The following is a 16,720-nucleotide window of genomic DNA, read 5'->3' as shown; positions in this document are numbered from 1 at the left end:
TCCATTAAATATATGTTTAACTGCTTCCTCTTGTTCCAGCTGACAGTGCCTAAAGATGTAACCACCACCACCCTGACAGACCTTGAGCCTGGGACTGAGTACACCATCACTGTAGCAGCAAGAAGAGGAAGACAGCAGAGCACTGCAGCTACAATAGACGCCTTCACAGGTAGAGGCATCACTCAAATTTCAGTGTAAAAAAACACTTAACAGTGATACTTGAGATTGTCGTACATTAATAGAAAGAATCCATAAAACATCAGTCTATTGAAATACCATCAGTCCTCCCTTATATTTCTCTGTGCTACAGCTGATATAAACTTTCCTATAGAGTACCAAGGTTGCAGTACAGTTTTCTCAATTAGCTCCACTCAATTATCAACAAAACTAAGATGAAATCCACTCCCGAGTGTTTCCCCCTGATCAGGTAGACATGAAAGATCAGCCTATTACCGCAAAAAGCTAGAGACCAGTTTGAACAACAGTGGAACGTAATGAAGTTGATTTGTGAATATAATGAAGTGAAGTGTGGCAGCAGGTAAGGCAAGTCACGCTAAAAGAAAATGGAGGACCTTAAAAGACTTCCAAGAAGCAATTAGCGGAGGTAAATTAGTCAAGTCAGCTAATGAGCTTGTTACAAGTGTTCCCTAATTGCACCTATGTTTTGCATCTAAATGCATTTGTGTTTTCTTCGGATCCCTTTTCAAAAACACATTCTCTCTGTTTTCCTGTCACACTCGCTACTCTTTGCCTGCGCTGCTTGATGTTACCTCTTACTCTGAGAATTTCGATCACAACCTAGTTTTCTTTTCTCCGTACTTGTGTCTATCCATCCGGCTATTTGTAGGATTGCCTGTCAGTCTGCTCAGCTCTGCTGGTTCTTTGTTATGCTTACTGCAGAAAGCTTGATTTGATTTCAGTAGCACAAACGATGGTGTGAAAATGCGCCGACCTTCTGTCAGATTTGTCATTCTTTTCTTCACCGCTCATCATCATCATCATCATCATCATTGGCTCTTTTCTTCTCCACCGTGACCACCGTGGCAGTTGTCACCGTCATAACCATCATCGTCATCATCGCATTCTTCACCTTTTTGTCATCTGTGGTTTCCTTCAATAGCACCAGTCTAACCATCTGGAGAGGAGAGATGAGAGAATGATGAAAATGACAGATCAAGAGAACCAGAGGAAAAATAATTAATCACCTGTCATCTTCTCATCCACTGTTCACTTGGCCATATTGGCAACATCTGTCTTCTTGTATTCAGTTGAACTCACCATAAGGGAAAAAAAAAAACCTGGTTAATAATCCAAAGTTTGATCTCAAACTATAAATCCCAGACTGCGTTTGGAGCACCACTGTCTGACCTACAGCTTGTGTCTTAGTCACAGAATATGTACTCTACCACTTGTTATCTTATAGTTAGGCAAACCGTAGGTTTGCAAACCTTCTTGTGTATTCATTTATTTATCACTGCAGTTGTATTTTTACACTGCATTACTCCGAGAGCAACAGAGGATTGTTAATTTATCATATGTATTAATTTACATATAATTTTTGTGGATGCATTCCTTTCTTTATTCCTTTACTCATCCATTCTTACTCTTTTCCAGGCTTTTTAAGATATATAAGGCTGAGACCAACAAGGGTGAGGAAACCCTTCCATAAGGAAATGCACTTTATTTTCATTATCTACAGTGTATACATGTGTATACCTCAGTTTTTATAGCTGTTATTTAAATTTACTTAACTCAATGTCTCAGTGTTTCTGAAATTAAAGCATAGAACAAAAAAGCACTTCTCATGACTATTAGACTGACATTTATCTATAAAAGTTCTATTTTTTTAAGAAATCATCAACATCTTCTGTGCTATGAAACCCAGAAGTGGCATTACAGTAAGACCTACAGAGCGTGACTCTCCAAGTTATCAACACATATTATCTACGTCACCTCCTCACTGCTCATTTTTAGATGCATCTTCCTGGCTTTTAAATTATTAACAGCTCTGCAAAAGACTTGTTACTGTCATCCAGATCAACGATGACAACTTCATCCTGACCACTGCCACCATAGCCATCACATTACAGTTACAGTTACTCCTTCCTCTGCAACATGGAATCCCTTATTTCTCCCTGTAAAGCTGCCATGTTTTTTGACCGCTCTTGGTGCTGTGGTGCAATGAGCGTGTCCTTGTTGTGTTGTTTGTATCACATCTTCCACCGCCTTTGCGCACAAGGACACTCGTGTACGCCACAAGCATGGGGTTTACGCGATACAGATTATTGCTGACTGCACAGGGCAGTAATGCAGTAAATTCGTGAAGGATAGTAAAAGGTAGCGATCCACCAGTAAATGAAGAGAAGAACATAAACACAGGCCAGTAAAATAATGCAGGTTTCAGATGATGACTGATCCCAAAGAAAACATCACTGGACAACTTTAATCTGGATAAATCAGAAAAGAAACAAAAAAGTCAATGTTACCGCATCTTACCTGCTGTTTATACATCAACACATGGCTTATTAAATTCAAATCCTCTTGTATTTGTTGCTGTGTCAGCTGCTGCACTGGTTGATATTCATTACATCCTCTCCTGTCCAGATCATACATTTTGACAACAGCATCTGCTATCATCATCATTTCTCCATTTTCTTATTGTGAACAGTCCCCTCACATGTTCATCTTTATGGCAGGTAATCTCATTAGTTTCTTTCTTTTTTTAAATGACCAATTAAATCATTGCTTCCACATGGTCTCTTCTGTCTCTCACCTGCCCCATCAAGACTGCACCCAAGGATAATTTTCTCTGCCATTTTATTAATGATCTGTTACACCATGACTGCTTCCATCCATCACCGCATTGCTCGTCTGTCATCTCATCACGATGGAATCCGTTTTTGTTTTTTTCTTTCTTTTCTTCGCTCTTCTCCAGCTTTGCACCTGTCCTTGAAAAAAAACCTTCTGATGATCTTTGGACTATTCCGTTCTTCCAGGAATCAGACCCGTAACCCACCTCTACTTGTCAGAGGTGACTTCAGACTCAGTGTCAGTGGCATGGAGCGCCCCGGCGCCGCCCGCTGACCTCTTCATCCTGAGCTACAGCTCTGCCGACGGGACCGACACCTCTAAGGTGACTCTGGACGGCTCCAAGACGAGGTCACTGGTCCAGGGGCTGCTGCCGTCCACTCAGTACACCATCAGTCTAATTACAATTCAGGGGGATGTTACCTCTGAGCCTATCACAGCATCGCTCACCACAGGTGAGCTGCTTGATTTCATGGGAAAGTGGTGGGTAGGGTTTGACACTAATGAGGACAGATAAACATGAGCAAAATAGTACAGGTCTGTGTGTCTTTGTATGTTATGCATCCTTCACATTACTGTTTCTCTATGCATGGGCAGCGCACATGGATTTTCAGCAACCTACAAACAACTATTTACAAGTTAAAGTGAAGATCGATGAATTGGTTCATTGTTTGGTCAATAATAATAATAACGTCAGAAAATAGTGAAAAATGTTCATCATAGTTTCTCAAATTCTGAAGTAATGTCTTTGAATTGTTTGTTTTTCTCAACTAACAATCCAAAACCTAAAGCAAATTCAATTTACTATCTCTTAAGATAAATATGCAGCTAATCCTCATATCTGAGAGGCAGTAACTAGGCAATGTTTGCTGTTTTTTGCTTCAGTGATTAATCAGTTATCAAAATTGTTGCTGATTATTTTCCTGTTGATCAACTAACCAATTAATTGAGGGGTGGTACTGGAATGTCCCCAAATCCTATTGAGGATTGAGGCGAAAAACAGAGGTTGGGAATTGGAAAGAGAGGATTTTTTTTGTAAGGAAAGTGGTGAATTAGTGAGGTATGTGAGGAGAAAGGGAAGAGGAGGAAAATCTGTGTGAGAAATGGAAATACAGAGTGATTTTAAATTAAATATGTATTTGCAAAAATGCTGTTTGGGCATTTCATTTGCACAGAGCCACAGCAGAATGAGTTTTGTAATTAGCGATCTGCCTTGAAGGTTTTTATTTTCTCTTTTTTTTCCCTTTCTTTGCCAGGTTTAGAGACACAGTAGCAAAAATCCTTGCTTGTTTTGTTCTTCTGTGGTATCAGATGGCTGAGGTTTGCCACATATATGAAATCTGAGTCAACTGCAAGTCTGAATAATGATCCAATGTTTATTCTAAACTCAAACACTATTTTAACATTGGGGGATATCTGAGAAACTGCTGATAAATAGCACTCTATTAAAGAGAAGGACATAGAGAAGGACAAAGGAGAGAGGGGAAGGACGGGCGCAATGTGAGGGCTCAAATTGATACTGTAAAACCAAGTGAAAGAAGCAGAAGAAGAATCTGCTTTTGCTTTGTACTGAGTTCTGTTTCCATCTACACAGTTGAATTTAATCTTTTTAATCTTCCTTTTCTTTTATCTCCTCTCACAATTTCTCTATCATTTCTCCCTATTTCTTTTAATGAAAATGTTTTACTTTCAACTCCTTCACACCTTTCTTCTTCTTTTTGTAATATATGATAAAGTATTACTGTTTAATTTTTCATTAATTGGCTTATTGCGTGAAAATGAGTCTCAGAAACATTTCTTTTGATTACGAGCATGCGATTCTCATCTGGGAAGGGGATGAATGAAATAAGGGTCAGTATTGAAAACCTGTCTGAGAATTAGACAACGGGCAAAACAGAAAAGAGAGTTTTTGTTTATTTTATTTCCAGACAGAAGGACAACAGAGAAATTGTCAAAAGCGAAAAATAAGAGAGGGCTGAAGACAAACAGTGAAAAGAGGAAAGTCAGCATTGAACAATAGAGATGTTAGCTTTGCATCAGTGCCAGAGACACCTGCATGCTGTCATCTGATTTTTGTGCCAGGTTCATATAATACTTTGGCAGCCTGCAGCACCCTGTCTCTCTTTACATTCGCCCACACATGATGATAAGCAGATTTCAAGGGTGAAATTGGACGGGGATTTTGAGACAGATGTACAGTATTTCTTGCACCTGTCTTTAAGACTGTGGTAATTTTGGTGTCCCACTTTGATCTCACTTTGAATGTGAGTGCTAATGAGAGAACGCACTCTGGCTTTCCTTGTATAATTAGGTGTGCTGTTAGGATTACATTTGGTGCCTTCACAACATTTGAAACTTGCTGCTTTCTTACAGGTTTAACCACAGTTATAGTTGGCGAGTGGGTTCATATTGCTGTGATTGTCAGCTGTGCTCAGTGTAAAGGGAGTCTTAATGCGATTCAGCCTGAGGGCCACTTTCATTTATTATCTGGTGCAAATTGCACACTAGCACAGTGCAAACCGAATTGTGATCTTCTATAGGGACACAGTCAACAGCAGCAGATGCCTCAGACAGAACTATTCTGTGACCCTGAGGAAGCCTCATCAGAAAATATACTTTTTCAGCCATTGTTCTTGGGTCCCACCTTCTCCGAAGCAAACACAAATTTGTAAGATATGCACGAATGAATAATCACAATTTATATAAATGCTACTGGATTTCATACAAGTGGAACTGAAATTAGTACAAAGCCAAGAGTTACCGTATAAATCGACCCTTGTGCTTGTGAATAACAGCCATTATTCTTTTCAAAGTGGGCAAGAGAGCGTGGAGTAGCTGGTTTACAAGTTTCTCTCCTTGTCCTTAATAAGAGATGGAAATTATATCTTAATCTCTTCCTCCTGTTTTTGCCTTTTTCTGTCCTGCTCTCTCAGTTTATGTATCCCTCTATTTCTTCCTCTAACAGCTTAGGAGCCGCCATGAGTTTAATTGTTTACTCACATTGTTTTCGCCATAACCTTTTCCATAGTAGAGCGATTGTCTCAGGAGACACATAAAATAAACTGTCAGCAGGGGGGTGGGTGGGGTGGTGGGGCTGCTCAGTCTCAATGCTAATGCTGCCCATTTTGATCTTTTAACTTTATGCAGCTGGATTTCTCCTGGAATATCTTTTGATAGTGTGTTTTAAATACAAATTCGCACTAAAAATGCATGTGCTTTCACAGACCAAGGACAGGTCTGTTTGTGTAAATGCAGTGAGGAGGAGATTAAAAATGACCTAAATGAGGATTACTGAACTACTTGGGCTTTCAAGGGCACTGTTTCTTTTAGATGTTTATGTAAATTCCCAATCTTGCTCAATAATACACCACATAACACTGTCCTGTTGTATTTCTGGGACTAGACCAATCTGATCTGTCAACTGTGGGACTGATTGATAAGATTGCCCTTTTCAATCTCCCATGTTGTCTTTTATAGATCATTTTTTGACAAGATGTTAACAATTCCTTACCCATCACCCCCATCTAGGCATGGACCCACCAAAAGAGATGACGGTGTCTGATGTGTCCGAGGACGCACTGACTATCTCCTGGATCAAACCACTGGCTCCATTTGAATACTATAAGCTGTCCTACCAATCAGCCAGAGGTAGATTTTACATACTGTATTGTTTGTCTTCATTACATTTTAATAACAAGGTATTTATTATATTAACATATATGCCGAACACAGATTGTCCTTGTTACAGTTAAATGAACTTGGCATTTGCTGTACCGGGTCTCACTGATGTAAGATATTTTGTTGCAGAGCACCCTGTTACACACCCTGTTATACCTAATTAATTCTAACATTTTATCAGTGAAATTTAATTGAAATTTTAATTAAAATTCTCCATTGATTAAATATTTACTCTAATTTACTCGTAAACCATGAACATGAAGAAAGGTGATTTTCTGATGTTAGTCTCTCTCTCTCTCTCTCTCTCTCTCTCTCTCTCTCTCTCTCTCTCTCTCTCTCTCTCTCTCCCCGGTGTCTCCTGCAGGCCGAGTGGACAGCGTGGTGATTGACAGCGATGTGACGAACTACACCTTGTCCAGTCTGTTTCCTGCTACAGAATATGAGATCAGTCTCAACGCTGTCAGAGGGAGTCAGGAGAGCAAAGTGGTCAGCACCTCCGTGTTCACAGGTGGGAGCTAATAATGAAACATGATTAGGACTCTGTGGTCATGACAGATGATTTCATGGGAGGGGAGTATTTTAGGTTTCTTTTGCCTTGTCCAATCAGTAGCAACCGACCACCACCACTGTCAGTCGACACAGATGCTGCGGTTGCATTTGCTAAATTCAATTTTTTATCTTTGCTTTCTATGAAGATGGAAGATTTATGTCAGTTTAAGGGTTGATATTTCTATAACTCAACTTACAACGACTTGTGGAAGATGGTGCCTACTGACTTGCTGTAACCATGCCCCCCTGAAAGGCACAGACACCGACTGTAGGTACACATAAAGCATTTTGTAATTTTCTGCTCTTGTAAAATAGGAGGCTACGTTGTATTAAAACCTCATTCCTCACTCTTTTAACTACGACTCCCTGATAAACATTCCCGCTGCGAGTGGGCGGCACAGGGACAAAGTATTTTGCCATGTAAAATGAATGAAGAATTCCTCTTCCTCTGGTAGACTTTCAGACCAATTGTTCTTCCCACAACAATAACAGCTCTGCGTCTGGAGATTTGTACTAAAAAGAGCAGCGGACTCTCACACACACACACACACGCACACAAACACGCACACACACACGCACACACAGACGCACACACAGACGTCAGACAAAATCTAAGGGTACAGCTGACATTGCAGGAAGTACAATCTTTGCTGCTGCAATAGATGAAGCTGTCCATTCAATGACCCAGTAATTGCTAACCTACTCCCAACTCTCTCTCTCTCTTCTGTCTCTCTCACTGCTTTCCTTCCTTGCTTATCTCCTTATCTTTTTTCCTCACTTCTGTATTGTTCTGCCTTTCTCTATCTCTCCATTATCCTCTGTCCTCTCTGCTTCACCCTTTTTTTTGTTTAACCTTCCTTCCTTGCTGTGTCTTCCTAGTTCATTATTATATGTGAGAAAGCTCCAGTTCTCTTGCTTTCAGACTCTTAACTTAGCACTGAATCTTAAGTTAGGAAAACATAAAACCTCACTTGAACATGCATGTAAATAGGAGACACTATTCTTCTCTGAAAGAATTCCACAAACCTAAGATTAACACTCACTCCCTGTGCTGTACGCATAATCTTCAGTGTGTGTGTGAGCGAGGGAGAGGGAGGAGAGCACAGAACAGGAGAGAGAAGAGGAGAGCAGAAGGTGTGTTTGCATGCCAATGAGACCTGATTCACCAGGAGCTGCCAGGTTCAAGAATCCAGTGAGAGAGAAGAAGCTAAAAGAGTCTCTTTCGCTCACTTTCACTCTCTTTCCCGTCTCTGTCTTGCTCTCCCTTTATTATCAGCTCCCTTTTCTAACAGTCCCAGTGTACTTACAATGAGCAGAGCCGTTGGGGCTGTAATAGCTTGAAAAGAACATAACTCCAAAGTCAAGCTTGTTAGAAAGGGTAAATAACATTTTCCTCACAAAGCACAATGCCCAACCAGGGACATTTTAATGCCGCTTTCAACAACAACAATACATAAACAGGGGATTGGAAGAGTAATCCAACATTGCCTGGCCACGTATGTAATGACTAGAATTGCTACTTACTTCACTTCTGTAATCAATTATTGTCAGAGGGGATGAAAAAAAAGCAGGGAGCCACTTTTAATTTTGCCAGCACAGCAGGTACTGTTAATCTAAAATGAATTTGGGAGGGTTGACACTAAATGGACCATGTGAAGGCCTGTTTAAGGGCTCATTAGCACAGTGTCAGCAACCCTAGTAAAGTATCAGTCTACCCAAAACTGAAGGTTAGAGAAAGGCTACTGAAGACCTCCTTGCTTGTCCAGTTTGTTCTACCAGATCTCTCAGAGAAGGTCGAATGGATGCTTTGCTTTTTAAATATCCCATAAAATCGCAATTAACAGTCAGTGGCAAAAAGATGAATGTTTCAGGGAAGGATATAAATTAAAAGAAACTTATGAAAAGATGCAAAATACATCTAAGAGAGGTGATGTGCTTTTCAGAAATCAGTCATTCTTGTTGGACTGGACTTGGTGTGCAGCCGCCTGCAGCTTCCAGGCTAGTGTTCTTCAGGCCATGTTACATGTGTAACAGTCTGAGCACGACACGTCTGCTCAAGTGCTGCAAGAGATCACGTATAGTATAATCAATTATAGGTGCAACACTGGTCATTTACACCCAGTGGTCCGTTATTTTCCAGTCATACTTAACAAAAAGGCACAGAAAATTGTAGTTATTAACAGGTAGGGAACAAATCTGCAACTAACTGCCAATTATATAACAGCTAACAAGTAGTTCCTGGATAACTCTGAACAAAGGATTATAATAATATTAAGTCTGTGGGCCTGCCGCGTGCACACTTAAAGAAAATCATCTGTTCAGACCCCGTTCAGACCTGGCACGGTACGGGATGTGCATTGCTGTCTCCTGCTAGTTAAAAAGCAACAACACATTTGGTCTTTGCAAACAGGATCGATGTACGTGTTTATTTGCATACAGAACGGGCAAGAAAGATCCGATCTCAAGTGGTCACCGGAGACAGAAGTGGAGACACAATTTAATGCCAGTTGTAAAGTGACGTACGTTGAGCTCGCCACTTGTGATCGAATCACCCGAGACACATGTTAATGGTCTGAACAGGGGCCTTCATCTCACACTTTGAAGCAGTCTGTTATGTTAATGTTAAATTAACGATAACTGCCTATTTATTTAATGATTGCTTCAGGTTCAGGTGCTAAATGGCACATATCCAATAACTAATCATTACTTGCTGATTGGGTGTAATGACTGGTTATGTGTCACTTTTCATTTAAATGTATTAGCAAGCATATATACCACCACATATATTCAGAATCTAAATTCAGCATTAAAAAATTTCCCTGCAGCTTTTACAGCAGTGCAGCTCACATGCAGCTGGTGCAGCAGGCACACATTTGCATGGCTGCGGTCTGTCCCATGAGTATTGGTACTGTGCCACAAACACATACAGCATAGCTCTGGGGTTAATGTGAGTGAGGACACGCTCACACACTGATAACCTGCTTTTTTCTGGTACAGCGAAGCAGTGCAGCTTCTGCAGTAATGAGGGGGGTTGCAGAAGTAGACTGGGGAGTAAAATGGTCCAGTGTGTCTTACTAACTGTACTGTCTACACAAAGACCATGGCACAGACAAAGCACAAAGCAGACCTCATGGCCAACCAACACAGCTGGGGTGTCCCTGAAATACCATACTCAACCACGCACAAATAGTCAGTTTGCAGCCTTTTTCCTCGAGCTTCACTGACGTATTATTCAGACATTTAATAGCGCACCAAGCATAAAACATAAAAACGTCCCATCACTACATCATCCCCGTGCCCAATTGTCCCCGATAAATTCAAGGGCAGAATCAAAGCTGTTAGCAGGCTTATAAACTGTATCAACATTTATTTCACGAGTCAGTCAAACTATAAAATAAACTGTTGGCTGTTACCTTGTAAGTATGTTTTGAAAAGTGGTGTCTGTGCAGAGGGAAAACCACTCTATACCTTTCTGATATCTAGAAAGAAGGAGGATTAAGTCTCTTTAGGGTTCAAAGACAAAACAGAGTGACGTCTCTGTCAGTCGGTAAGCAATCTCGTGTCGTTTAGCTGACTGCCCTTGTCATAGTAATCCAGCCCAGGTATGTTGTAGCTAGTTAGCAGCAGAATGCTGACCACCAGCTGAAGCTAGCAGACAGTAAATCATAGAATCAATCAGTTATACTTAGGATCATATAATCAGGATCATCTAGCCATGATGATATAAACTTAAAATATCTGACTTTTGTCCTTATTGTCCTTAGTAGACAACCTCATAACAGTCACCACTAAATATTATTGCTCTTTTGAATGTAATGATTAGAATAATGAAAAAGAAATGTATAAGTATCACAGTAATAGAGCGATTATTACTAAATGTGAGCTAAAGTAAACTGGTCTTGTTTTCTTGATACAGTTAAAGTCTGGTGAAACAAAGTGGTCCATATGATTTAATGATTTTCTCACAAATTATCTCTTTGTTTAGTGAAATCACAAAGGAGACAAAGATATATAGGTGTGTCTGAAAGAATCTAATATCAGTTCTCATGTCATCATTATATTATCTGCAGCACTCACCTGGTGTATAGTTAACCACTGGAAGAGTACTGCTTGGCCAGTCTGACCCTCTCTCAGACAGCCCAAACACTTTACTGCAGAACTCTGAGTTTATTTTCCATTGTTGTACAGCTTTTAGAACAACACTGAAGGGTCATATCAGTGTTGTTGCTTGCTTTATTGTGTTACTGACACTTGGTTTTGTGACTTGCTCTGTAGTCAGTGCCGTATTGTGTTTCTGTTCTGTGGGAAGAGCAGGTTTATACTGGAGCCAGCTGCTAAATTCACATGCTCATTATCTCAATGTCCACGCTTTCCTGTAATAGTGGATAGAATTTGGCAGTATAACATGTAAATGCCGTGCTTCTCGGCAGCAGTCAAGGTTTAATTGTGCGGAGATTCCCGTCATCATGTAACTGCACCTCAGGCAACATTCTGTCACCACACAGCAGCCTTTGCTTCTGCTTTTACAAACCTTTTGTCTTGTCCTCAACCCAAACATAATGTTAAGCACTGGAGCTTGACTTTCAGATACAGATCTGAGCGCGAGTGTGACGTATTTGGCTCGAGCCTGTGATTCACGGGTGCAATCAGGAGATGGAGAGTGATGCCCGGATTATCACAGGCCCAGATGAAGGAAGATGACCTGTTTATTTATTTATTTATTTATTTATTTATTTATTTATTTATTTATTTATTTGGCCATCTCTACTCCATCTCCATTGCCAATGTAATTGACTTGGCAAGCTTCCATTAAATTCACTTAAACCTTTTTGCAATTAAAGTAATGATTTTAATCAGGTTTGTTCATCTATTGCAGTGAAAAGAAAGACTAACTGAGTTCGGCGTGCTAATGAGCACAATTCTTTTTTTTTTTTTTTTTTTTGTTCTGATGAGAGCAGGGCAATATTAATTACCTCATCTGGCCAGAGCTTTGGAGCACATGCAGTGTTCTGTGTTCTCCGGCCCTCTCTCTCTGCCATGCCAAAATAACATGCCTGAGGAGAAATTGGGGTTGAAACACTGAGGTTAAAGGTATAATTAAATTCAAACTCAATTTTGGCATGTCCATGAGTCTGAGAATGAAATTAGGAAGAGGGTGGGGAAACAGTAGGCTCAGGAGAATATATGAGCGTTTCTACTGCCTATTTGGCTGCATAAACTCACTTTGATGTGTTAGAATTGAGGAAACAGTGATCAAAATGGCAAAGAGAGTCATTGTAATTATAACTCAGATACGAGACGAATAATGGTTTTCCATTCACAATTGTTTAAATATAATTGATACCTTAGTTCTCTTTATATTTATATCACAATCCACAATGTACAAAATAACTTCCCCTTCTTGCATTTGTCAGCATATATGACACAATTCTATAGTTGTGTACAGATTATTTGTAGAGTATTTCAAAATACCTGAGATGAGGAGTCCTGCAGCAGCCAGCAGCTAAAGGTTTCTGTTATGCAGTGTACCTTTCCAACTTTTATCATTAATAGTTGTAGACCTGAAGCAATTCGTTTCAGTAATTTTTGGGGCTAAAATGCCAAACCTTCCCCGATTCCAGCTTCTTAAATGTGAGGGTTTGCTATATTTTTTTAATAATTGTAAATAGAATATATTCAAGTGTCAAGAGTGTTTATCAGACAAAAGACATCTGAATGCTTTGAATTAGTATTTTTATATTTTATATTTTTTGTATATTGAACATGTTTTCCATAAATGTCCTGAAAACTCGTCCCCCTATTTATGTTTAAATACATCAAGCTTATATTTTTGTTGTATTATTATCCTAGCGATGGACATGCCGGCTGAGTTGACAGCCCTCAACATCACTCCACAAGGGGCCCTGCTGAGGTGGAATCCTCCTCTGTCCAATGTCGACATCTACGTGCTGACCCTCACGCACAACCAGGGTAAGTTGTCAGAACTGCCATTCATTTGCTGTTTATTAGACACTGAATAAATAGATGGATTAAAAATCAACAGAGGACAAAAGTTAGATTTCTTCTGTGTTCTTTGATGCCTTGAATTCTGGGAAGTCAGGTGACTATTGCACTATTGTTTCACATCCCCACTTATAGTGTTCTTCCTACACTGGCTGCCAGGACTCAGAATCTGAATTTTTATGAATCAGTCCTTTTACTGATACCAGTGTCTGTATGCTTTATGTGTTCCATGAAGCACTTGGCTATGAATGGTGCTTCATAAGTAAATATTTGCAAACCAAACTGGAGAAAAGCTCTGTATTCACTGAGTAGAATCATGCCACAGAGTGCAGTAACAGCAGCCTGCAGAGTCGGAGTACAGTGAGCAGATTTGTTTTTAGGTCATTCAGGTGCAGCGTGTGGAGATGTGACAGGTACCATCAAGGTTTTCCCATTAAGAAGAGAGATCAGCGTGATGCGTCCTTTGAGGCAATATAGATCCATTTGTCTTGCTTTCAGAACAGTTCATTATGCTTGGTTGAACTACTAAGCCTTGGCACAAACATCGCAGTTATTACACAGCATAGGTTTCTGCTGCGGCCCATGTCTTCACTGTCTGACAGCCATATCCAGATAGATTAAAAATAGCCAAGTTGCTTGGCCCCTCAGAGCCAGTTTATAATTTGCTCCCTGAACTAAGTGGATGAGTGCCAAGTTACAGTAGGATAACCAGCCCCAGATACAGCTTAAAGCTACTTGACACGCACAGCTGGGGTCCTGAAATATGAAAGTGTAAAAAGTTTCAAAGGAATAGCATCTTTCAAACAAACATCGCCCAGCGTTGGCAGTCATTAGTCTGTGCAAGGGCACTTTTTAAACTCACCAGTCAAATGTTTAACGACACTTCATCTCAACCATTATCTTCTCTCTGACTGGAGTTATCCACAGAAATCTGTATTACTCAGCTGTAGGAGTCAATGTGTAAATTACACCCTGAGTGACTGGATCGCAGCCAGATCATCTTAGATACAGAGACAGTATCTATATGCCGGGCACATATTTGGAAACCAGCCACAGCCAGGGTTTACAGAACTGCAATGTAAGTTGTGGACAAATTCCTGTGAGTGTCAACGTATTAAACCAAGGTCAATAAACCTCATATTTCATCGAGTGTTGTCCTGCATCAAAAATAGATTTTTATTGGCAACCAGGAACACCCACATAAAATCCATACCATCATGGTATCAGTCTCTCAAACTCCATCTAAAACAGTAAAAAATCTGATTCGCCAGTGTCCTCACTAGCAACACTGTCACTGTGGAGCTTAACAGCTTTCATCATTATTACCATAAATTAAAACTCTCTGACCCAACAAGATCCTGTCAGTGAGCTGTTGACAATAGAGCAATTATATTAAATGTCTTCTCCAGTCAATTTGATGTCTTGTGCTCATGTAGCACAATTATTTTCTTAATAAGACATTTTTCACAGCCAAATTCAGGGGCCGTTTCTTATGACCGAAAATGCAGATCGGTAATCAAATGGTGATTTATCCGAATTCAGCATGTTTAAATTGGTTAGACAGATATCTTGGTCATGAAAATACCTTTATATGAGTCCAGGAATATGCAGTTACATAAGATCAGTGCTGAAGAATGTTGTATTTCAGGTATATTACAGGATATTCTGTCATATTTTAGTGCAAAAGACATTTATAGTGTGCTTTATTTTTGCAGAGTAGTCCCCTCAAGCATATTTCACCAAAAGCATAATTAGTGTAAAAATTCTCTGAATTGAAAAAGGGCCCCAAAGGTGGTTAAACAGTGTAGGCTTTGAGATTCAAATCAGCCGTTTTTCCATGCCGGGGTGCATTTTCAAAGAGATTTAATGTAATCTATTTACACAAGACTGAGAACAGAAGATGTGTGGGATGGTGTAAATGTAGTAAACATATAAACCTTGTGTGTGTTTTACTTCTGTTTTTCAGTGACAGCTGATACTTTACTTGTGGAAGGCAACAAGCAGGAGCACCAGCTGTCCAACCTTAAGCCAAGCACCGCCTACTCTGTGGCCCTCTATGCCACCAAAGGACCCCTCACCAGCGGCACAGTCATCACTAACTTCCAAACACGTACGTGTTCATTTTTATTTAGCTGGTCTGGGTACGGTGGGCGGCATGGTGACTCAGTGGCGATCGCTGTTGCCTCTCAGCAGGACACTCCTCCAGGCCTGACTGGAGTCCTTTCAGTGTGGAATTTAAATGTTCTCACTGTGCTTGCATAGGTTTCCTCTTGATGCTCGGTTTCATTCACACCAAAAAATATGCCTGTTAATTAGCAATTATCCTGCCATTGTCCTTGACCAAGGGCAGTGGCTACACATTGTTGTGGGAAAGTAGTTAGAATGAGTTGAATACATGGGTTGCATTTCTCCCAGGGGATTAATAAAGTGTAGCTCAAACAACAGAAGCATGTCATACAAAGAAAAAATAAAACCAGTGTTTATGTGCCACTCCAGTAAATCACCACCACCAAGACTAACCTGTAAAAGTCACAGTAAATTGGACAGATGGATGCAGGGCTGGGCAATGTAGCAAAATAATTTAGCACAATAATTCTTTTCATATCAGTTGGTATATATTGTCATGGTAATATATTTATTTTGATTAGCTGCTGATCATAAAAAAAGCGAGTCTTATCTAATATGAGTCTGTCAGAGACAGACACAGAAAGGAAGAAGGACAAACACAAGGAAGTTAAAGCTGCAGAGCCGCAAGTAACTCATTTGTTGAGACCGTGATGGATAAACAATAATAACCCTCATCCGTGAAGTGATTTGGTTTGGTTTCTGTCTGTGTTTATATGTTAACCCTAATGAACTGAAACAAAGTCAGTGCATGGTTGTTAACGCTCCAGAGAACACCTGGCTGGTTTAGCCACAAGGCAGTGTTAATTCATTTCTCTAGACATAACAACAAATCATTTCTCCACTACTACCTGGGCCGTGACAATGTCACAGCAGAAAGTAAGTTGTTTCTGTTGAACAGATAACCATAAGCTTTAAATTCCCTCCCAGTCTAGCAGTAGATTTGTTCTAGGGGATACATCTAATTAGTGCTTGTACTCTGCATGCTTTATTGGATGGTAATGTCCCAATCAGTCAATCAATCAGACTTTATTCAAGTGATTAACTTAGTTTGTGGCATTTCCTGTTTTTGTTGACACCGGTTTTCTGTTTTGAGCTCAGGTTTCCTGTATACTGTTTTTGCCTAGGCAAGGCTTTCAGTAGCTGGAGTACCACCACACCACTGACAATGATCTTATTTATCAACAGTTTTTACATTTAACTGGTGAGCAGAACGTTTCCTGGGAAGGAATGTTCGGCCTCTAACTATCTTCTTCCAATGCCTTCATGGCTCTTATGTTATGAGACAGGCTGCTTAGTTGGGAAGCCGTGGCTCTCATGCAAGTGTTTAATGCATGGTTTTCCTGGAATTTAAGTCCATGTTACAGCATATTGCAGGTGTTTTCACGATTGTCATCTTTCTTTGTAAAATGAAGCCACACCATGGTTCCTTCTTGTTGCAAGTTTCCAGCAGCATAGATGCAAGTTTCACTTCACTGTTTTACAAATCGCAACTGTCAGAAAGTCATGCCGGCATCAATAAATGGAACTGATACACTCGGAGGCATACCACTGCCAA

General features: G+C 40.1%; 1 protein-coding gene across 1 annotated transcript in view; it reads left to right on the top strand.

Annotated features, from left to right (window-relative positions):
- The window catches only part of tnr (tenascin R (restrictin, janusin)), a 60,592-nt gene that overhangs the window by 22,881 nt on the left and 20,991 nt on the right, over nt 1-16,720 (top strand). Inside the window, exons 16-21 of the mRNA XM_041055472.1 lie at nt 40-169; nt 2,997-3,263; nt 6,337-6,456; nt 6,851-6,994; nt 12,886-13,005; nt 15,005-15,148. Of these exons, the coding sequence (XP_040911406.1) occupies nt 40-169; nt 2,997-3,263; nt 6,337-6,456; nt 6,851-6,994; nt 12,886-13,005; nt 15,005-15,148 (925 nt within the window). The remainder of the gene's footprint in view (nt 1-39; nt 170-2,996; nt 3,264-6,336; nt 6,457-6,850; nt 6,995-12,885; nt 13,006-15,004; nt 15,149-16,720) is intronic.

This window comes from Toxotes jaculatrix, chromosome 14 (genome assembly GCF_017976425.1).
Source record: "Toxotes jaculatrix isolate fToxJac2 chromosome 14, fToxJac2.pri, whole genome shotgun sequence".
In the NCBI taxonomy this organism is placed as follows: Eukaryota; Metazoa; Chordata; class Actinopteri; family Toxotidae; genus Toxotes; species Toxotes jaculatrix.
This window is presented reverse-complemented; position numbering and strand designations above follow the sequence as displayed.